This window comes from Mus pahari, chromosome 5 (assembly GCF_900095145.1).
Source record: "Mus pahari chromosome 5, PAHARI_EIJ_v1.1, whole genome shotgun sequence".
In the NCBI taxonomy this organism is placed as follows: Eukaryota; Metazoa; Chordata; class Mammalia; order Rodentia; family Muridae; genus Mus; species Mus pahari.
Genome location: NC_034594.1, coordinates 76,594,953 through 76,618,969, shown reverse-complemented (window position 1 = coordinate 76,618,969; position 24,017 = coordinate 76,594,953). Strand labels below are relative to the sequence as shown.

General features: G+C 38.3%; 1 protein-coding gene across 1 annotated transcript in view; it reads right to left on the bottom strand.

Annotated features, from left to right (window-relative positions):
• Nucleotides 1-24,017, bottom strand: part of LOC110321973 (contactin-associated protein like 5-2) — a 631,889-nt gene that overhangs the window by 202,775 nt on the left and 405,097 nt on the right. The window contains exon 11 of the mRNA XM_029538684.1: nt 3,751-3,857. Coding sequence (XP_029394544.1) covers nt 3,751-3,857 — 107 coding nt within the window. The remainder of the gene's footprint in view (nt 1-3,750; nt 3,858-24,017) is intronic.

The following is a 24,017-nucleotide window of genomic DNA, read 5'->3' as shown; positions in this document are numbered from 1 at the left end:
ACCCTACATGATCTATTATCAATCTCTTTTGGAAAATATAGCTCTTACTGTACTGTTGAATTTATCTTAAAGTTGGAGACTGTGTAAGCCAGAGATGCTGGGTTTCTGAGATGCTGAGATACTGGATGTTATTTGCAACTGTACATGCAGCAGGTGGTAGGAGTTAGAGCATGCTAAGAACAAAAGATCCCATGGGAAGGATGCCTTTAAAACTGGATCTCATTCAGCTGGAGACAAATTGCAGAGAATACATGGAAGAATGGTATTCTCAACTTGGAAGGATTCTTATATGAAGAAGTTAGTATGTGCATCTTCAAGTTGGCTTGATGTAAGAGGCCTTATATAAAATTTGAGTCTCTCAGCTCACAATGCATGTGACATGGCTGTATGAACTTTATAAGCTTTATCTTCGTTTCCTGTGACATGTGACTAGAAATAGGAGTTACTTGAAAATGAATACAATGCCTAAGGAACTCAAAGCCACTTTAACTGTTTGGACATATGTTGAAAGGACACATGTAGAAAAGGGACACAGTTTAACAGATGCTGCCATTGGTTCAGCCTGGCAAATTTTTGTCCAGAGACCTAACCACTGTGCTCAATTAGATGTTGGATTGGAGGGAGGTCCAGTGCAAGTTTGGAATTGCTGAAGTCCCTGGAATAGGATAAATCAATATAATGTTGGAGGTCAAATGGTAAATTCTGAAAGATAAACATTTTTATATATGATCTGGTAGGGTTTTGTGTGTACATGTGTGTATATGCATATAGAGACCAGAAAGTTTCTTCCAGTTTCATGGTAAGATGTAGTCCACCTAGGTTTGTGAGGCATGTCCCTTAATGGACTTTAAATAAAGTAATCTAAGCTGGCTGGTCACTTACCTAAGGGATCTACTGTGTCTGCCTCTCCTGAGATAGAATTACAAATATGAATTATTACAAACAGCTTTTAAAAATATATATTAAGGGCCAGGCAGGTACATCATCAACTGAGCCATTGCCTCAGTCATGGAAAGTAAAGCATTCTCAGAAGTAGAAGAAGTATATATGGACTAGGGATAGAGCTTTGCACATAAAACACTAGCCATAGCCAAGCCTAGTAACCGAAATCCAAATCCCTACAACCCACATGAAAATCTGAATGTGGAGGCAGACATCTAACACCTTAGCACTTTTTCAGAAAAATTAGAAGCAGGGACAGAAGAATGTTCCAGAAGTTTCTGGATCAGGAATATATAGCCTAGTGTAGGCAGAGTAAAAGCAGAAACATTTTGCCTCAGCAAGGTCAAAGGCAAGAAGTGACGTCCCAAGATATTACTCTAGACCCCCATGTGATCACTGACATGTGTGCATCAGAGCATTTGCAGTACACCTCCAGCCCTGTCTCTATCTATCTTTGTCTCCTATAAATATTTTGTAAAGGAAGAGATACATAGGACCACAGCAAAGTAGTGGAGATAAAAATGTTAAAAATAAATTAAGAAGGAGATGTAAGATACTGTCCCCAGAAAAAAGTAATTTGGAGATCAATTCATAGAAGTTGTCATACCCTGATGTCAATTGATGGATGAATAGATGGATCTTTAAAGAGCTTGGAGAAAAGCAGGATGAAAGAAAGAAAAATAAAGAGGAGAAGTGAATTTGATCACGCAGCTGGGGATGACCTAGGCATGCACTGACTTTGTCTGGTCTAAGATATTAAGACAATTGGAGCCGTTCCTAAGTGTAGTCAGAATATAAATCAGTAAACATCCTTCTTTGACTAAGGAAAGTGGTACAAACGTGAGCTTTAGTCTCTGTTCCAAGTAACAACAAAAGATACTTCCTTTCATTCTCATTTATGGGAATACTGGAGTGCAACCACATCAAAATATTAATGATCAGATATGCAATTCAGTTGGTCAGTAAATGAAGAACAATCATTCTATGATCGTAGCAGTCATCTTAAAAACAAACTAAAAGATACCATTTATCTGAGGCTCCCCAAGAGTATAAATAATAACCTCCATTTTGATACACAAGCATTTAGCAGAAAGTCATGCTAAGTAGTTTTATTCATTAAATGATTCCAACAGAAAAATGAAAATAAAAACAGAGAAAAGAACTGTAAATTATATGTGGTCTTAAAAATCTTTCAGACACTTAAAAGTATGAAGTAAGACCTTTCAAATCAATTTGTTCCTTGACCCTCTGCCATTTCTGAGAAGTAATCCTGTACATAATACAACTCATGGTGATGGGAAGATGGCTAAGTTGGAATTGCTTGCTGTGCATAAGCATGAGATTCTAAATTTATCCTTAAAACTAATGTAAAAGCTAAGTAAGAGTGCTTTGTGCCTGCAGTCCCAGAGCTAGGTGATAGGTAGTGACTATCCTGGGGCCTTGCTTACCATCTCATCAGAAACACTGAGCTCTAGGAAAAGGGAGAGGCTGCATCTCAGAAAAAAACTAAGCAAAGATGAAACAGATAGCTGAATTCAGCTTCTGTCCCCTCCACATATCAGTCAGTTCAAATCAATATATATATATATATATATATATATATATATATATATATATATATAAAACCTTATACTGACTTGCATATACACTTCCTCCAAATATATACTCTAAATCCTTCTTTCTGTTTTTATTCTATAATTTGGACATGATCAGCCCAGGTCTTCAATCTAAAACTTGCCAAATGTCCACAACTGACATGTAGTCATGAGTACTTACAATCAATATTTTAGTTTTTTAGCTTCACTTCTCATGGCCTGACATATTATTCCTTCTATTGGAGAATACAATAGGGCAGTATATGGCCAAGCAAATGTGAGCAGAAGTAACACTCATCCATATTTTCAGTAGAAGCCTTTGAATAAAACACAAGCCTGTACCCTTATCATGTATATCCTTCCTGTATTTTCCTTCTCTTGGCCACGGCAATATTCAGAAGATGCCTCTGCCATTTATGAAGATAATGAGAAAGAAGGCCTGACAATGTGTGAGGAACTTTGTGGCATAGGTATGTTGTAGTTTAAATGTGAAGAGTCTTCTTCCATAAGTTCATGTTTGAACACTTGGTCTCTGGCTTGTGGTGTTATTTGGAAAAGTTTCAGAACTTTTAGATGGTGTAACCTCACTGGAAGAAATTGGTACTGGGGACAGGACTGGAAGCTTAGAGCTTTATGCCATTTTCTATATAGTGTGTTTCCTGAGTGTGAACACAAAGTGATCTGTCAGGATTTCTGTTCTTTCTGCCATGCCTTCCCCACCTGTTGCCATGTCTTCCTCTTTAGAATAGCTAGTATCTTTCTGGAACTGTAAACCCAAATAAATCTTTTCTCTCTTAAGTTGCTTTGGTCATAGTGTTTTATCATTGTAGTAGGAAAATAACTAAGACAGACATCAAGACACTTGTCACTTAGACCATTGATATATGAGCTACTTGTTGCAACCGTACAACTCAAGTCATGAAGACATTGCCATCTTGCAAAGCTCCCCTGTGTACTTATAGCATCATTTTTCTCTTTTAATTTACCATATATCCAACCTCACTTTGTTTACCCTGTTCTCATAAACTTCATAAAGATATGACTTGTGTCTATTCTTTTCCTCTGCTTCATTCATTATTTGGAATATTGTATCCTATTTGATAATTTATGCTAAAGGTATAGACAGTGCTCACAATGTGGTGAGTAGCCAGGGTCCACACACTGCATTCCTGGAGTTGCATCTACATGCTGTAGGCAAATTTTGTGTACTCACAATCATGACAGGTGGCTCCTGTGTAGCCAGTATCACTGCAGTTGCAGTAGAAGTTTGTCCAGGTTTGGGCACAGTGTCCTCCATGTTCACAGTAGTTGGGGAAACATCTAATGGGAGGCAATGCACAGCAATTAAGCCAAGATGGTAGAAACAGAGAGGCAAGCAAAAACTTTGTGAGCAGCAACAGGAAATGGATCTGCTAAATGGATCAGTAAGTCCTATTACTGTCAGAGTTAAATGACATGAAAATCATCCAGATATGCTGAGTAGTAGAGAACTGAGAATTGAATTACGCCTTTAGGTAAAACCTTAAATTCTTTTGCACAGATGCCAGAATGGATGTAGGAAGATTCTAGAGAATGGTATATTTGTTGTGGCACAAAATGCAGAAGGGTTATAACTTTACATCGGAAAAACTGTTGCCAAGGACCATGCCAGTCGGATATGGGAGTCCCTAGGACGAGGGTCCTCAAAGACTAGATCAGTAAGGATCTGGTGGTGACAAACTGAAACAAACATAGAGCCAGTTTGAATCTGAGTGTATTTTGCAGCTCTCAAGCAAATGTTTTTATATATAAAGAAACAAGTAGTACAACTCTTAGAAGATGTATTTCATGAAGCAATCACCGGTAGGACAGATATCATTGACATTTGGCACAGTAAAGCACAAATATCATCCAAGTCTAGTGGCATATTTCCAAGAACAGGTCAATAACTTTTTATGGTCAGTTATTATTTAACATCTACTACCAGATTTTTTGGTAAATATTTAAGGTGTAAATTTAAACTATTTTAAATTTTTTTATTTAAGTCTTTCTTTTCCATATACCAAAACCAACTTCTGATGACACACAAATATCCATATGAAATTTTATTGATGGGAAAGTTTTTATCTTAGTACTATTTTGTGATTTTTTAAGTGCTGGTTTTCCTGGAGATAAGGTCATTGTTAGTGACCCCATCTCAAGAAATAGTTTCCATTTTTCTTGTTTAAGTCCTAGCCTATGCTATCAGGAACATCTCATAAATAAGAAGTGAAACCAAAGAAGATAAAATACATACGTTGCTATGAGAACTACGGCTCATAAGACCTGGAAGAAATACCTTAATTAGAAAAGTGCTTGTCTTACAAATATGAGGGCCTGAGCTCAATCCCACAGAATCTGTGTACATAATTTTGCATGCTGGTAATGCCAGAGAGAAGGAGTTGGGGACAGTCAAATCCCTTATATAGTCTAGCCTACTCGTTGAGTTCCTGACCTGTGAGAAAATCTGTTTCAAAACTAAAATGGATGATTCCTGAGGAGTAACAGCTAAGGATATCCTCTGGCATCTACATCCAGAGGTCCACACATGTGCATTTGTACAAACATCAACATAAAAACATACACAATATACAGTTCTATAAATATAAATACATCATAAAACAATATTTGTTTTGTTTTTTAATTTTTATTTTTTTAATTTTTTAAATTTATTTACTATTATTTTCTTTATTTACATTTCAAATGCTATCCCGAAAGTTCCCTATACCCCNCCCCCGCCCCTGCTCCCCTACCCACCCACTCCCACTACTTGGCCCTGGCCTTCCCCTGTGCTGGGTCATATAAAGTTTACAAGTCCAAGGGACCTCTCTTCCCAGTGATGGCTGATTAGGCCATCTTCTGCTACATATGCAGCTAGAGACTCGAGCTCAGGGGGTACTGGTTAGTTCATATTGTTTTTTCTTACATTACACAAATTATAATGATTTTAGTGCAATATTCTCAACTCCAGCTGGATATGGAGAGAAAAGCTTGGGATAAGCTGTCAGAAATACTAGTCCCTTAAAAATATTTTTAATAAGTTTCCCACAGCCCTTGCCCTGGTGTTAATAAACTCAACATTGAAAATATAGGGCTCAAAGACATTTGTCTATAGTCACTAAAAGAATCACTGTTGTATTTCTCAGAATGAAAAGCACATTTGGGAAATGGAAAAGTCTAATAATTCTAGAATAAGGACCAAACTGAGCAAGAACATACAGGGCTTTCTTACAGCAGTGTATTTGGGTCCAGTGCACCAAGAGTAGAAAAGTCATCTCAACACACTTACTTGACAGCAGATCTATAAGACTAATATGTTTATTTGAAGAGGCTGTTACATTGCTTCTCAGACTTTTGGCTAAGATAAAGTGAAAAGGCTGTTTCATGAGCATGATTTCTAGATTTTTAATAAGTTCCTGTTAAATGCTGTCTCTTTTCTTTTCTCTACCAAGTGGCACAAACTGATTATTTTAGAACCAAACACAGAAAGTGAATGTCATATAGATATAAAAGAGAACAGACATTGTGTGTGGATATTGGTAGTCACAACCATAAGAATATCAACTAAAACTGTCATAGTAGGATTGAAAAGATGGTTCAGTGGTAAAGCACTGGCTGCATAAGTATAAGGAATAGAGTTTATATCCCTGGCACACATGCAATATTCCAGAAAAGCAAGGCAGAACCCTTTTGACTTTTGCACCCAGGAAGCAGAGAGAGGAAGTCTCCAAGGCAAGCTGATTAGCTAGAAAACAAAACACACTCACTTTATAGTCAAATGAGAAACCCTGACTCTACAAGGTGGAAATTATAAAGCAAGATATATTTTGTCAACCTCTGACCTCCATAAACACTCATGATAAATGGAGAACACACACAGACATTATGTGCAACAGCTCCCTCTGCCAATTGTTGTAAATGTTCTTGACAAATGTGGCTACTCAGTGCATAGTTTTTCAATTTAAATGTATCAATTTTCTGGACTATCCAAAAGACACAGTTAGTGTCTGACTTGATGTATATAGCAGACAGAATGCCATATTCACTCTGGGTAAAATCAGAGTGCACAAGAATTTCAGTAGATGACCAAGATTTCAAAGAAATCATTAGATATAGAAAGGCAAGGAAATTAATAAACATAAAAAGAAAAGTATGATAACCCAGAAAGTATTCTACCAATTGAAAACTGGTGCCAGGGAGATAGTTCTGTCACTGATTATACAAGTAGGAGAACCTGAAGTTAGGGCCCAGAAACCATATAAAAAGTCAAGACATGGTCATGTGCTTCTGTAATCTTACCTCGTGGTGGTAAAGACAGGCAGCCTCCTGGTACTCACTAGCTTACCAGCAACATAGATCCATATTGTTCCTAGTATCATGATCTTATAGAGCAAAACAAAGAAGCCATTGGATTGTGAAAAATGGATTAATCAAGTCCTGTGTCAACTGGAAATATCATTAATGCCAAAACACCTGTCCTCATAAAACAATGACAAAACTTTATATATATATATATATATATATATATATATATATATAAGTTTATAAATAAGTTTATAAACTTTATAAATATAGAAGTTTGAGGCATATGTAAAGTGTTTGCCACACAAGAATGAAGGGATGAAATTAAATCTCCTGGACTCAATATAAAAAACAATCAAACAAACAAACAAAAAAAAAACCTGGACATATGAGAGTACTCACAGGTATTTAATTCCTGCATTTGGGAGTCAGACATAGGTAAATTTTTGTTGAGTCCCAACTATTCTGCATTGTACATCACACACAATCACACACAATCACACACACACACACACACACACACACACACACACACACACACACACACACATACAGAGTGTCTGCCAAAATATAATTTTCTCAATGAGGACTCCATTATCATGCTATTTACAATTATAACTTGTTTCCACTATCTCCAGTCCTCTTTAACTATTCCATTTTGTCTTTTAAAAACATTTTTGTCTTTAGTATTTACTATTTACTTAATAATTTGTTTTTATCTCTAATTATGAGTGTGTGTGTTTGTGTGTGTGTGTGTGTGTGTGTGTGTGTGTCCATATATGGGTATGCATAAATGAGTGTAATTTCTTGTGGAGGAAGCTAGAATAGGGTGTTGGATCCCTTGATGCCATTGTTACAAGGAGTTAAGTTCTGCTTCAATGGGCTCCAGCGAAAGCCATGTGAACTCTTAACTGCTGAGCCCTCCCTCCAGTCACTACTCTTCCTTTTCTTTTCTTTCTTTTCCTTCCTATCTTTTGTTTCCTCTCCTCACTCCTCTTCTCCATCTCCATTAAGTAAATTTTCTTTCAGTTCACTGAGGTTTTTTAGACAATATTTATCCCAGGCTGAGCTGTCCTTGAAATAGTTATATAGCCTAGAATGATTTCAAACTTCAGTTGGCTCTGCCATCAAGTCATTTATGTGGAACTAGAAATGAAAGAATGGGGCTTCATAAATGCTAGGCCAGTACACTGCCAGCTTAGCCACATCCCACTTACAATAGCTAATGCTACTGTATCATGAGTATGATGAGACCATATGGGGGTTAATTAATATATATTGCAGGTAAGTAAGGTCCCTTTAGCTAGGCCTTGTTAGCAAGACACAGTGTAGCCAGCTTTTGTTTCTCCATAACTGACTGCTCCTGGGTCGTGCAATAGGATATCAATGGGAGATTGAACAGTGAAGAGATGGTAGTATAAGGAAGCAAAGTATATAAGCTATAGTAAGAAAACTATGACCAATATATCAGATGAACTTAAAGGCAGAAAGACTTATTGTGCTTGTGCTTTCAGAAAATTTGGTCAGCTACTGAGTGACTACTTTGGGCAGAATATCAAGGTGACAGGAACTTATATTACGGAAGAGTCCTCATTTCATGTTAAACAGGAATCAGAGGGAAAGGGGACACCATGGGTGCCAGGGAGATGGCTTAGTGGTTTACCATGAAGCCTGAGGATCTAAATTTGAATGCTTAATATCCATCTAAAAAGCCAAACATAGCCATGTATTTATCTGCAACTCTAGCCCTTTAAAGGCAAGTGTCAGGAGGACCACAAAGCTAGCTAGCTCCAAGCTCAGTTCTGGGCTCAGTGCAAGTCCCTATTCAAAGGAATAAACTGTGGAGAAGGATAGAACAGGATATACAACATCACTCTTTGACTTCTACATGTGTATGAATGGTACTACAGATTCTGACATACATGTACACATACACCATACACACATAAATGCACAAAAATTAAAGAAGGTATCAGGGAATTACTTGAATAGAGAAATAAGGATGACCCCACAAACTGCTCCTCCATGCTGATGTTTAGGGATGCATTTAAAGAATACCTCCTTGGACTATTCTGGCAATTGAAATTGACTTTTGAGCTCCAACAACCTCATCACCAAGTACTTGTAAATAATTGCACCAAAGTATATAAGAAGCAGAATATTTGTGTATGAGGGATATTAAACCTTCTTTAGGGAAAATGTCTACCAATACTGATTTATTTCCATGATTTTCATAGGAGGGTCTATCAACACTTGTGTGTGTCTCATCTTATACCATTTGTTTATGATGAGACCATATCCATGTTCGTGGGTGTGTTTGATTTTCTTCTGAGTGCCTTTTTTTTTTCAATCCACTTTCTATAGCCTACATTCAAACATTCATTAAGCTCCAAATCACACACACACACACACACACACACACACACACACACACACATATATATATATATATATATATATATATATATATATATATATATATTTACAATGTCAATTGTGTTGTAAAATTCAACTTCCTACTCATTTACTTTAGATCTCATCATTTTAAACCAAATACTCAACATATTTATTGATTTTAACCAAACATTATTTTTGATCTGAATTTTTCCAAATATTTTCCACAGGTATCAGAAACTGGATATTTGCTTTCTAAGAGGTTTATTTTGACAACAAACTCTAAAAAAAATTGCTGACATCTGTTCACAATAACAAATAAGATGTGGCTGTAATAGTATTTTCCATTCTATAGGTGAAAAGTATAACCACTTAGTGAGGGCAAATCAACAGCCCAGTAGTCAGGCCTGTAAGCTATCATGTTTGAGACTGGCGTTCACGTGACTGGTATGTGTACTTGTTTCTTCCTTTATCTGTGCTAGAGAATCATCTTCAAACTGAGCTCCATGTGTACATACTAAACCAACACTGCCAAGGAAAAATGAGAGAAGCATCAGAGAGACTAATAAGATAATACTGATAGTAAATGAAGCTGTCAGATTTGTTACCTTAAAGATATTTCGGGAACCAGGGCAATAGTTTAGTTGGTAAACTGTCATGCAAACTGTGGATTTGTGTTCAAATCCCCAATACCATGAAAATAACAAAACATTTGGGGCATGTTGGTAAACACTGGTACTCTCCATACTGAGGAGACAGTATGGGTAACTGTTAAAGAATCTCCTTTTAGAGTTCTTATTAATCCACCATCTTCTTTTCTCTCTAGATCTGTTATTGCATAGAGCCATGTAATTCTGGCACAGAAAACTACAGATTATATCCAGTTACACAGGATATGACTATAATTCTCTGACTGACCTGGAACTTGCTATATAGACCAGACTTGACTTGAGCTTATAAAACTTTGTCTGTATCTGCCTCTCTTGCACAAGGAATGAAGGCATGTGCCAACATAGTGGACTCAATATTATTTAAAGTAAACCAGAAACTTTACTAATCACATGTTTTGCATATCAAAGCCATCCCTTATGCCTCCAGACCTTCTACAGCAGCACCCACCCTGGCTCCTGTTTCTCCAATTTTTTTTTTCGGTCATTTTAGAGACAGGGTTTCTCTGAATAGCCCTGGCTGTCCGCTGTCCTGGAACTCACTTTGTAGACCAGCCTGGCCTCGAACTCAAAAATCCGCCTGCCTCTGCCCCCAAGTGCTGAGATTAAAAGCATGTGCCACCACACCCAGCACTGGCTCCTGTTTCTGATGCTGAATCCCTTTAAGAGTATTGAGATAGGTTGACTCCATGACAAGCTTCAAAATGGCAGTTCAGGAGACTAGGCCTAAATTTCTGTTTCCCAGAACTGGGCACGTCCAGGCAAGCAGGTTACTAACAGTCTAGTTAGTGAAATAGGTCATGGGCAAATGGTTCACTAGCCAAGATCATTTGCGAAGACCAGAGTTCTAGCACCAGATCACAAGTCAAGCCACCTGAGTTTGTCTGTAACCCCAGCTCAGTGGGGGTTTAGACAAGTCCATCTATGTCAGCTTGTCTGGTCCACTTAATGTAACATTGAACTTCTTGTTCAGTGAGAGACCCTGTCTCAAAGCAACAAGGCAGAGAGTGATAGAGAAAGGCACTCATATCCTGCTGTTGCCTCGATATGCAGTCATATAGGCACAGGCACCCTTATACTCTCAATCATGTGTCACATACACAATAGGCAAAGTAAATGTGTAGTTGTGATGTATTCTCTGTTGTTATTTAGTGGATATAAGTCCTGGAAGAAACAGAATACTTATATATTAATGATGGTTAAGTATGGGATCAGAAACAGATTTTTGATGTTTTGTTGTGCAACACCACATTAAATCTAGGACCTCAAGCCTCCTAGGCAAGCACTTTGTTATTTTCTAAGCTCTAAAAAGACTAGATTAACCTTTATAAATGCCTACACTACTCAATGTATTTTACAGTTGGTTTGGAAGTCATGTCTTGCCTCATGATAGAAATCTTGATAGGAATATATTCTTGAAGCAGAGAATAAGTACTGTAGAATGCACTTATACAAATTAAGACAAGTAGATGGTCATCGGGGACAAAATACTGACAAGTTAGCTTTGTATACATAGAAATTTATTGACTAAATTATCTTGACACAGCAACTGTATCTTGTTTGCTTATGTGTGTGTGTGTGTTTTGTGTGTGTGTATGTGTGTGCATGTGTGTGCGTGTGTGTGTGTATGTGTGTGTGTGTGTGTGTGTGTGTGTATGTGTGTGTATACATGGTATATAAATTTGTGTGGAGTGTGCTGTGCTTATATACAATACAGATGTTGTGTGCACTTGAGCACAGGAGTATGTATATATACATATATGTGAAAACCAGACAATGACTTCTGGTATTCTTCTCTCATTGTTTACCAATTTACTGAGTTAGGGTCTCTCATATGAACCCAGAGCTGGTTGATTCTGATGGCCTATCTGAGCATCTTTCTCCGAGGATGCACTGCCCCTACTTCTCTCATGTTAGTATAACATGTGATGTGCCATACCCACCCAGCAATTACATGGATTCAGGGGATTCTCATCCTTGTGTGGTAAGAACTTAATATACTGATCAAACTTCCCTGGCCTGAACAAGCATTTTATTTTTAAATTTTACTGTCACATGATGGTAAAGAGAAACACATTCATGGGAAAAATGGTTTCAGTTTGCAGATGGAACCAAATGTACCAAATTAAGATATGTGAAGGTCATATAGTGTCTGAAGAGGAGAGTATTGAAAGTTCATGACAGCCATCATTTCAGTGGACCTGCCAGGTAAAATCTTGGGTTATTTAAGGGTCCAGTTTCCATAGCAACCATAGGATGTACAGTAGAGACTCAGTTTATATAAAAACCCAAAGGGGCAATGTGTCCCCTAATTTTCACCTACAATAGAGCAAGCATTTTTATCCACTCTGCTTCCTTCCCTTACTTCTAGAAGTAAAATTAAATAGATGAGGCTTATGCTCCTCTTGAATGAAGCCCTTCTAGTAATACATTCCTAAATGACTACCATTCAGTATGCTTCTTTATAGATCTGTGAAAATGTTAAAAGTCATCTGTTAACATTAACATAACCAGCTACTCTGTCTAAAGAAATAAGTACAACACGTTAGTGCTTGTCCATGTATCTGTTCTATAAAGCAGTAATTCATACAACTATGCTGATAATAAGTAGCCCACTCCCCTAAAATCCTCATGTGTTAAAGTATATATCACAACAAACATACTCACTGTCTTTTTACAGGAACATAAGCCCTTTACTATGAACCAGCCTTTTCCAGTTCCCATAACAGACTAGATGGGAAGGATCACTGTCAATTCCCTCTTAATTCCCCAAAGTTCAGAAGATTGATGCTCTACAAGATTTATTTCATTTTTTAAAATTATGTGTTTGCATATGTGTCTGTGAGCATATATATTTAAGAATGGACAACTGAAATGGCTAGAAGTGTGTGTTCGACCTCCAGTGCAGTAGTGACAGTTATAAACTGTCCACCATGGATGCTGGGAGTCGAACTCTGGTCCCTTTCATGATTATCAAGTGCTCTTAACTAGTAAGCATCTCTCAACTCCAGAGAAATGTTCTACTCTATAGATTAAGCTGTGCTTTATGTTCTTCTTTTTAAGAATTCATATTTCTTTCCATGCAATTGAAGATCAGTTTTAATTTCTAAATGCTTTCCTTACAGAATTCAAAACAAACATTTCAATAGTCACAAAGCAAAGAAAGAATATTAAAAGCAGTAAGTAAAAAATGTCAAGTAACATATAAAGGAAGACCTATCAGGGTTACACCAGACTTCTCACCAGAGACTATGAAAACCAGAATATTCTGGGCAGATATCACATAGACCCTAAGAGAACACAAATGCCAGTCCAGTCTACTATACCCAGCAAAATTTCAATTAGCATAGATGGAGAATCCAAGATATTCCATTACACAAACAAATTTACACAATATTTTTCCACAAATCCAGCCCTACAGAAGGTAATAGATGGAAAACTCCAATACTAGGAGGGAAACTATGAAAAAGCAACAAACTAATCTTCTTTCAACAAACTCAAAAGAAGATAGCCACACAAACATAATTCCACCTCTAACAACAAAAAAAACAGGAACCAACTATCATATTTCCTTAATATCTCTTAATATCAATGGACTCAATTGCCCAATAAAAAGACAGAAACTAACAGACTGGATATATAAACAGGTCCCAGCATTTTGCTGCATAAAGGAAATACACTTACTAAGGTGTGTTTCAAAGACAAAGACAAAGACAAAGACAGACACTACCTCAGAGTAAAAGGCTAGAAAAGAATTTTCTAAGTAAATGGTCCCAAGCATCAAGCTGGTGTAACAATTCTAATATCGAATAAATTTGTCATTCATTGAAAAGGATACTTTATACCAATGAAAGGAAAATCTGCCAAGATGAACTCTCAGTTGTGAACATCTATGCTTCAAATGCAAGGGAACCACATTCATGAAAGAAACTTTACTAAATCTCAAAACAAACATTGCACCTCACACAATAATAGTGGGATACTTCAACATCCTACTCTCAGCAATGGACAGATCATGGAAACAGAAACTAAACAGAGATACAGTGAAACTAACAGAAGGTACAAACCAAATGAATTTAACAGATATCTAAAGTACATTTCATCCTAAAACAAAACAATATACTATGTGGTGGTCAATTGTGCACAGACAGCCTGGTCTCCAGTCAAGCACAGGCGGGGAACCCTGGAGACCTGGTGGGCTGTGACTTCTGCCTTCATGTGATGGTAGCAATTTGGCCAAACCTCCTGGGCCCCGGCTCCTTTTGCAGCTACAGGCCCCCGTAGTACCCTGCAGAGAGGTGCCATGATCATCAGTCACATACTCAATGCTCCAAGTTCCTGGTATTCTGCCTGGACTCCACCCCAACAGTTACTTGAGGACAGCCAGGTATGCTCCTCCCCACAGTTACCTGGCAACAGCAAAGCAGCCCAACTCATTACAAAAGGAGCTGCTTACCTCCTCCCAGCTCTCTTGCTCTCTTATCTCTTCTTCTCTTGCTCCCTTGTTCCCCTTCTCTCTGCCTTCCCTTCCCACCTCTTTGCATGTGATCATGGCTGTCCTCTGCTTCTCTACCCTCTCCCTCTCTCTGCCTTTCTACAACAAATGCCTTAAAACTATGGATTGTCTCTGCTCATCTGAACCTGCCTTTCTGGAGCAATGGAACAGGTCTTTCCCTAATGAGCCAGCCACATGTCTAACCTCCTGCTGGGAAGCCTCCCTATGTTCCAGCATTGGCAGCCAGCCAAACAAAATAGACCTCCCAGTAAGCTGCCTAAGGTAGCCAGATGCTCTCCTCCCCACTGTAACTTGCCAGAGTTCTCCCCCTGCCCCTTTCACTTTGGCCCCCCAGACTAGAGTCCACCTGAGGGTTCAAACTTTGTTCTTAGCTTTTCCACATCAAACAGTTGTGTCTGGGATGTCTGAGAGTGAGAGAGTGAGAACCTGTCATTCCTGGTCTCCATGTAGCCCAGATACCCCAGAATCGACTCTTCCATGGTACCCAGAGGTCTGTGGTGCCCGAGAGTTGGAGCCCAACTCCGACAGTCCTGCAGGGACCCCAGACTTCACCTTTTTCCACCCCGGAGTTCGATCCCAAGGCTTTCCACAGTTGAACGCCCACAAGGCATTTCTGTGCGGTCCATGGCTCAGTCAAACTCCTTGCTCCCACTTCGCCCATCGATCCTAGCCCCAAGTGGACAAGGGACCCTATTTTTGAACCACAATATATCTTCTTCTGAGCACCTCTTAGTCCATTCTCCAAAACTGACTCTAAAACTGGTCATAAAACATGGCTCAACAGATACAAGAAGATTGAAGTAATAACATGCATCCTGTCAGATCACCATGGATTATGGCTGTTCTTCAATAACAACAGAAACTACAGAAAGCACACATACACACGGAAGCTGAACAATGCACTACTCAATGATAACTAGGTCAAGGAAAAAATAAAGAAAAAGAAATTGAGTGTTCCTGCCTGCAGAAACACTCCAGTCTGGATTCGCACTGAAGGATGGGAAATCCTAAAAGAGAAAGGGCTGCGAAAAGAAAATGGAAGCCTTGACAAGACTCTGATCAAGGCTTGATTTTTATTGATCAGACTTTGCTTAAGTACAAGGAAGGGTTAGGAAGGGTTCCCAGCATGCCCTTGAGTCTCTTGAAGTTGCCGCGGTGGTCCAGTGGTGGGTGAAGTCCAAGGATCTAGGCAATCCTAACTATAGTGGGCGGTCCGAGCGGTAGTGGGCGTCCGAGCGATGGTGGACAGTACGAGGGCACTGCATTCTGGGAGATCTGGGAAGCAACTCTGGTATGCCTGTGTGCCTGTGGAGGGGGAATGGTTAGTGGAGGTGGGAGACCCCAACAAAAATTAAAGTCTTTTTAGAATTTAATGAAAATGAAGACATATCACACCAAAAATCATGGGACATAATGAAAGCAGTGTTAAGAGGAAAATTCATAGCTATGTGTGCCATCAAAATGAAACCTGAAAAAGAATACACTAGCAGCTTGACAGAACAACTAAAAGCTCTAGAACAAAAAGAAGCAAATACACTCAAGAGGAGTGCAGTGCAGGAAATAGTCAAACTCAGGGCTGAAATCCTCAGTAGAAATAAAAAGAAATATACAAAGTATCAACAAACCAAGAGCTGGTTCTTTGAGAAAATTAACAAGATAAATAAACCCTTAGCCAGACTAACCAGAGAGCAGAGAGAGAGAGACAATATCCAAATTAACAAAATCAGAAATGAAAAGGGAGACATAACAACAGAAACCAAGGAAATCAAAAAAAATCATCAGATCCTACTACAAAAGCCTACACTCAACAAAATTGTAAAATCTGCCTGAAATGGACTATTTTCTAGACAAAGACCAGGTACCAACGGTAAATCAGAGTCAGATAAACAATCTAAACAGTCCCATTTCCCATAAAGAAATAGAAGCAGACATTAAAGTCTCCCAACCAGCCTGGCGGTGGTGGCGAACACCATTAATTCCAGCACTTGGAAGGTAGAGGCAGGAGAATTTCTGGGTTTGAGGCCAGGTTAGTCTACAAAGTGAGTTCCAGGACAGCCAAGGATATACAGAGAAACCCTGTCTCAAAAAACAAATAAACAAACGAACAAAAACAAAACGTCTCCCAACCAAAAAAAGCCCAAGACCAGATGGGTATAGTATATAATTCTATCATACCTTCAAAGAGGACCTAATACCAATTTTCTTCAAAAAATTCCACCAAATAGAAACAGAAGGAACACTAGCCAATTTGATCTAGCTATAATTATGCTTATACTTAAACCACACATAGACCCAACAAGGAATGAGAATTTCAGAACAATTTCCCTTATGAAAATTGATGCAAAAATACTAAATAAATTTCCCACAGTCGGGCAGTGGTGGCACATGCATTTAATCCCAGCACTTGGGAGGCAGAGGCAGGCAGATTTCTGAGTTTGAGTCCAGCCTGGTCTACAGAGTGAGTTCCAGGATACCCAGAGCTAAACAAAGAAACTCTGCCTAAAAAATAAAAAAATCAACAACAAATTCTCAAAATCAAATCCAAGAATACATCAAAACAACCATCCATCATGATCAAGTAGGTTTTATACCAGGAATACAGGGGTGGTTCAATATATGGAAATCCATGAATGCAATCTACTATATAAACAAATACAAAGAAAAAGCAAAAACACATGATCACCTCATTAGATACTGATAAGGCATTTGACAAAATTCAACACCCTTTCATGGGAAAAGTCTTGGAAAGATCAGGAATTCAAGGCCCATACCTAAACATACTAAAAGCAATATACAGCAAATCATGAGCCAACATTGAACTAAATGGAGAGAAACTTGAAGCAATCCCACTAAAGTCAGGCACTAGACAAGGCTGCTCACTCTCTCCCTACCTATTCAATATAGTCCTTGAAGGCCTATCCAGAGCAAATAGACAACAAAAGAAGGATAAAAGATACAAATTGGAAGAGAAGAAGTCAAAATGTTGCATATGTAAGTGACCCCAAAAATTCCAACAAAGAACTCCTAAACCTGATAAACAACTTCTGCAAAGTGACTGGATATAATATTAACTCAAACAAATCGGTAGTCCTCCTCTACTCAAAGGATAAACAGGCTGAAAAAGAAATTAGGGAAACGACACTCTTTACAATAGTCACAAATAATATAAAATACTATGGTGTGACTAACCAAGCAAGTGAACGATCTGTATGACAAGAGCTTCAAGTCTCTGAAGAAACAAATGGAAGAACTCAGAAGATGGAAAGGATTCCCACGCTCTTGGATTAGCCGGAGTAATATAGTAAAAATGGCCATTTTGCTGAAAGCAATCTACAGATTCAATGTTACCCCCATTAAAATTCCGACTCAGTTCTTCATAGAGTTAGAGAGAGCAATTCTCAAATTCATTTGAAATAACAAAAAAAAAAAAAAAAAAAAAAACCCAGGATTGCAAAAATTATTCTCAACAATAAAAGAACTTCTGGGGGATGCACCATATCTGACCTTAAGATGTATAAGTGAGCAATCTTGATAAAAACTGCATAGTATTGGTACAGAGACAAGCAGGTAGATCAATGGAACAGAATTGAAGACCCATAAATTATTATTTGATCTTTGACAAAGCAGTTAAAACCATCCAGTGGGAAAAAAAGACAGCATTTTCAAAAAATGGTGCTGGTTCAACTGGTAGTCAACAGGTAGAAGAATGCAAATCCATCCATTCTTATCTCCTTGTACAAAGCTCAAGTATAAGTGTATAAAGAACATCCACATAAATCCAGATACACTGAACCTAATAAAAGAGAAAGTGGTGAAGAGTCTCAAATACTTGGACACAGAGGAAAATTTTCTGAACAGAGCACCAATAGCTTATGCTCTAAGATCAACGATAGACAAATGGCACTTCAAAAAGTTGCAAAGCTTCTGTAAGGCAAAGGAGACTGTCAATAGGACAAAATGGCAACCAACAGATAAGGAAAAGATCTTGACATCTGATAGAGGGCTAATATCCAATATATACAAAGAACTCAAGAAGTTAGACTCCAAAGAACCAAATAACCTTATTAAAAAATGGGGTATAGAGCTAAACAAAGAATTCTCAGTGGGGAAATACCAAATTACCAAAAGGCGCCTAAGGAAATTTGCAACATCCTTAGTCATCAGGGAAATGCAAAAAAGAACCCTGAGATTCTACCTTACACCAGTAAAAATGGTTAAGATCAAAATCTCAGGTAACAGTGGATTCAGTCAAGGATATGAAGAAAGAGGAACCTTCTTCCATTGTTGGTGGGATTGCAAGCTGGTATAACCACTCTGGAAGTCAGTCTGGTGTTTCCTCAGAAAATTGGACATAGAATCATGTGAGGACCCAGCCATACCACTCCTGAATAAATACTCAAAAGATGTTCCAACTTGTAATAAGGACACATGTTCTACTATGTTCATAGCAGCCTTATTTATAATAGGCAGAAGCTGGAAAGAACCCAGATNTCCTTCAACAGAGGAGTGGATACAGAAAATGAGGTACATTTACACAATGGAGTACTCCTCAGCTATTATAAACAATGATGTCATGAAATTCTTATGCAAATGGATTGAGTTAGAAAATATCATCCTGAGTGAAGGAACCCAGTCACTAAAGAATACACATATTATGAACCCACTGATAAGTAGATATTAGCCCAAAAGCTCAGAATACCCAAGATAAGATTCACAGACCACATGAAGCTTAAGATGAAGGAAGACCAAAGTCTTCAGATGCTTCAGTCTTTCTCATAAGGGGGAAGGGATCTGAGAATCTATCCCATATATAGACACCAAACCCAGACACTATGGCAGATGCAAAGAAGTGCTTCCTGACAGGAGCCTGATATAGCTATCTCCTGAGAGGCTCTGTCAGAGCCAGACAAATACAGAGGTGGATGCTTGCAGTTAACCATTGGACTGAGAACAGGGTGCCCAAAGAAGGATTTAGGGGAAGGAGTGAAAGACCTGAAGGAGTTTGCAACCCCATAAGAACAACAACATCAACAAACCAGATGACCCCCTTCCCAGAGTTCACAGGGGCTAAACCAACAACCAAACAGTAAACATTGAGGGACCAATGGCTCTAGCCACATATGTAACAGAAGACAGACTTGTTGGACATCAGTTGGAGGAGAGGCCCTTCTTCTGGGGAAGGCTTGATGCCCAACTGTAGGGGAATTCCAGGGCAGGGAGCAGGGAGTGGGTTGGTGGGTGAGTGAACATCCTCATAGAAGTAGGGAGTGGAAGGATGGGATAAGGTCTTTCCAGAGGGGAAACCAGGAGAGGGGCTAACATTTGAAATGAAAATAAATAAAATATCCAATAAAAATGAAAAATAAAAAAATAATAACAACAACAAAAAAAGAAGGAAAGCAATCATCATGTTCAGGGCCTGGAGGGTGGGGGAGTGAGAAAAATGTCCTTGCTGTTCTTTCCTATGAGTCAAAGGGCTAAGGTAAATAAATAAATAAATAAATAAGTGGATAAGTAAGTAATTAAGCTAATTGGCTTCTTGGTGTGATAATCAAAAAAGAAACTTGCAGTTGAATGATTGAATTGATATGTAAATAAAAGTATGTGCTTTGCTCTATGAAATCTGAGCTGCCCAGTGATCTTCAGAAGGATATCTCAAGGAGAACATAAGCCATCAGCTATTACCAATGATTTGGCTTTGGGTCATTATTTTCAATGGTCTCAAATATCTCTTCCTCGGAACTCCTCTGGAAAGGAGGCTGGTCCTTGACACATTCCTTTAACAAAACAAAACAAAGAAACAAACAAACACAATTCTCTCCAAACTTATGGAGAAAGAGAGAGGTCAGATTTAAATGTGGCTAACCTAATTAATTCTTCAGCATGTTTCTATTCTGTGTTGCTAGCCACATGGGCTGCTAAGAGAGGCCCCACTTTCAGCCTCACTCATTTACAATCTTTCCATATCTTATGTACCTGAGCAGAGAATCTTGGGGATTGGACCTCCTATCCCCCTCTCAATATGGACAAATTGAGTACATTACCTTTTCCTGTTTTTCATTACTTGTTGCTCTAATTGGCCAATTGAGGACAGGTGGCTAAAACTGTCTTGCTATTTAGCCTCTGATTCTAGCAACTCCAGTAATAGTGGCAGACAGCTAATAGCCTTTTGGGCTCCTGATTTTTTTGTCTGTCCTCACAATATACTCTGAATATTGTTTGAACTAAAGTATGTGTCTATTATCCAGGAATGTTTTAGCAAAAAGAAAGGTGGATGTTTTAGGTTTTGACATACTACAGACTCTGCTTATGGCCTTGAGCATGCTAAGCATCTATTGTATCACACACACACACACACACACACACACACACACACATACACAAATGTATATATAAAGAACAATGTCAAATCTTCTCTCACATGATTCTAAATTTTTAGAATTGCTTTAGACTTTCTTAGATACTTCAGTGTTTAAGAGTGTGAACATTTTGGCCTACTAAGTCTCATAATAATAAGCTTAGCTGGAAAATTCTCAAACCCCCAAATTAAGTCATTTTAGGAAAATAATGAGATGCATTTACATTACTCAAATGTTGAGTAAACAACTCTCTACAGAAAAGAAGAATACATACACACACACACACAATCTCACACATACTCACATACAATCACATGCACACAAACACACACACATACACTTAAACACAAACTCACAACATACAGCCAAAGACCAATACAAACACACACATACAATCACATGCACACATGCACATAAACACATACCCACAAACACCACAAACACATACATACAAATACCACAAACACACAACATACAAAGACCAACACACAAACACACGCAGACACAGAGACATAAACACAAAGACACACAAAGTCTGCTGTGCCCAGGACTTACTTCCCACCAGGGTCCCAGTTTTCAGAACTTTTCATTTTTCTGTTCACTTCTCTGCTTTCAGGGTTTTGTGTGTGTATCTTACTCACTTTTCTATTGCTGTTATGAGATACCATATGTAAGGCAATTTATATAAGAAAGAGTTTATATGGAAATTACACTTTCAGAAGATGAGTCAAAGAATGTCAAGTTGAGGAGCAGGGCAGCAGCCAGACCGGCATTGTACCAGTAGCTGAAAGCTTACATGTTAAGACAAAAACTTCAAGGCAGAGAGACAGAGAGAGCTTACTGGAGATGGCTTGGAGTTTTGAAACTTCAAAACCCAGGCCTAGTGATATACCTTGTCCAATAAGACCACATCGTTCTAATATTTTCTTTTGTCTGGTGACTAAGCATTCAAACACATGAACCTACAGGGGACATTCTCATTTAAACCACCACAGTGGTGAGTATTCTACTTGAGAACTCTGCAGCCAAAGGCATCCACTATGAAAATAGACTTTCTCACACATCAAAAGTTAGATAACCTTAAAGATGGTATCTTTGGGCTGGATGGACACCTGGGTTAGTCAACATTGGCAAAAGCAAGACCATATGTTCTTTAAGTAATAAAAATCTCTCAGAATTTGTGGTGATGTGGAGCAGGAGTTCTCTCTAGAAAGGATTGACTAATCACAGCTGCATGCACTCCATCAGGATGTAAAGACCAATCATCAGTCATAATAACCCCAGGCAGGCCAGCTCAGGTCCACCAAACAGGAGACAATAATGCAGATTAATACAGGAGGATATAAAGAAAAGGAGACAGTGATAGACTGGGAATAACTAAAACCTGGCATCTTCTCTAGGGCATCACATGCAGCATGCTGTTCACATTGAGCTTTTCAACTTCAATGGACCTTAAACCTATACACATAGTACAGATCTACTACTAAGCAAACAAAATTCTAAGAGTTTTAGCTCTGAGTAAAACAAGCTTCCAAAAAATTGCACCTCTCTACTGGCAGTACCTAGTATTGAAGTGTTATCAGGAGATGACAACAAAAAGATGTCAAATACAAGCCCTATGCTTAACAGAATCAGGAACTTTGCTGCATTATCTGTTCCTCATTATCTGTCCTTCTTATTATGAAGGAGTTTTTTCTAAACTTTCAGCTGTTTCCCTTATTACCCTCTAATATCTGAATTATTCTCTTCTGAGAACACAGGAAGAATACTACTGGTATCTATACTAGAAAAAACTCAAGATTTCCCTATAACAGTGTCTTTATTAGAGTGACTATTATTGTAAAAAAAATGACCAAAAGAAACTTGGGAAGGAAAGAGTTTATTTCAACATACAATTCTCACCCCACCAAAATCAGGGCAGAGAAATCACATAGGAAGGAAACCTTGAGTTGGGAGCTGGTACAGAGATGACAAAGAAGTGCTAGTTATGGGATTGCTATTCATGGCTTGTTCAGTTTGCTTTCTTATAGTACCCAGGAAGGACCACAAACTCAGGGGTGGCACTGGCTATCCCATATCAATAGTTATTTACTGCTATCACACATCAAGGCAATGTCCTATGGGGCAGTGTGGTGCAGGCATTTTCTAAATTGAGGTTTTCTCTTCCATAATGACTCTATCCTATGACAAGTTGACATAACATGAGCCACCACAACTAGTACTGGTGAAGAATGCCCTAGTTTAACACAGAAAAAATTAAAGATGCTTGGGCTGGGAATGTGGTGAAGATTCCTAAGTTTGAATCCCCAGCACCCAATTAAAAATAAACCTGAGCATAGCCTCATGCACCTGAAACTCTGGTACTCTGTGGGACAAAGAAAAGAGGATAAGTGGGGCGTTTTGGCTCCTAGTTTAATTCTAGAGTCAATAAATCCCTTGTCTCTGGTGATTGATGGAAATAGACTGAAGATGGATATTGATAGAAAAAGACATATGACACCCTTCTCTAATATATGACCACGTGTTCAAAGCCATAACCACCTACACATACTAATGTATAACACACACACACACACACACACACACACACACCACACACACACACACACACACACACACAAATCACAAATTATAGAAGGTTCTAAAAGACTTCCCACAGCCACCTATTTGGACACAAGAAGACATGTTTTCCTACAGTCATATTGACGCATATAAAAATCTCATGTCATTTAAAATGAACATTCATAACCTGCACGAGAAATTCTAGTCCTTAACTGTTTATTAATTCCATTTTCCCTCATTTTTAATGGAATGTCATGTAACATTTGTTAGCTGACAAGAGTCTCCTCTTATTTCCTTTTAAATTTTTTTTTCCTGAGTCTAAGAAACTTAACTTGACTTCTGGGCACATATCCAGGAAATCTTTCAATTGGTAATAAGGACACATGCTCTACTATGTTCATAGCAGCCTTATTTATAATAGCCAAAAGCTAGAAATAATCCAGATGTCCCTCAATAGAGGAATGGATACAGAAAATGTGGTACATTGACACAATGGAGTACTACTCAGCTATTAAAAACAATGAATTTATGAAGTTCTTGGGCAAATGGATGTNTCTGGAGGATATCATCCTAAGTGAGGTAACCCAATCACAAAAGAAGTCACTAGATATGCACTCACTGATAAGCAGATATTAGCCAAGAAACTTAGAATACCCAAGAT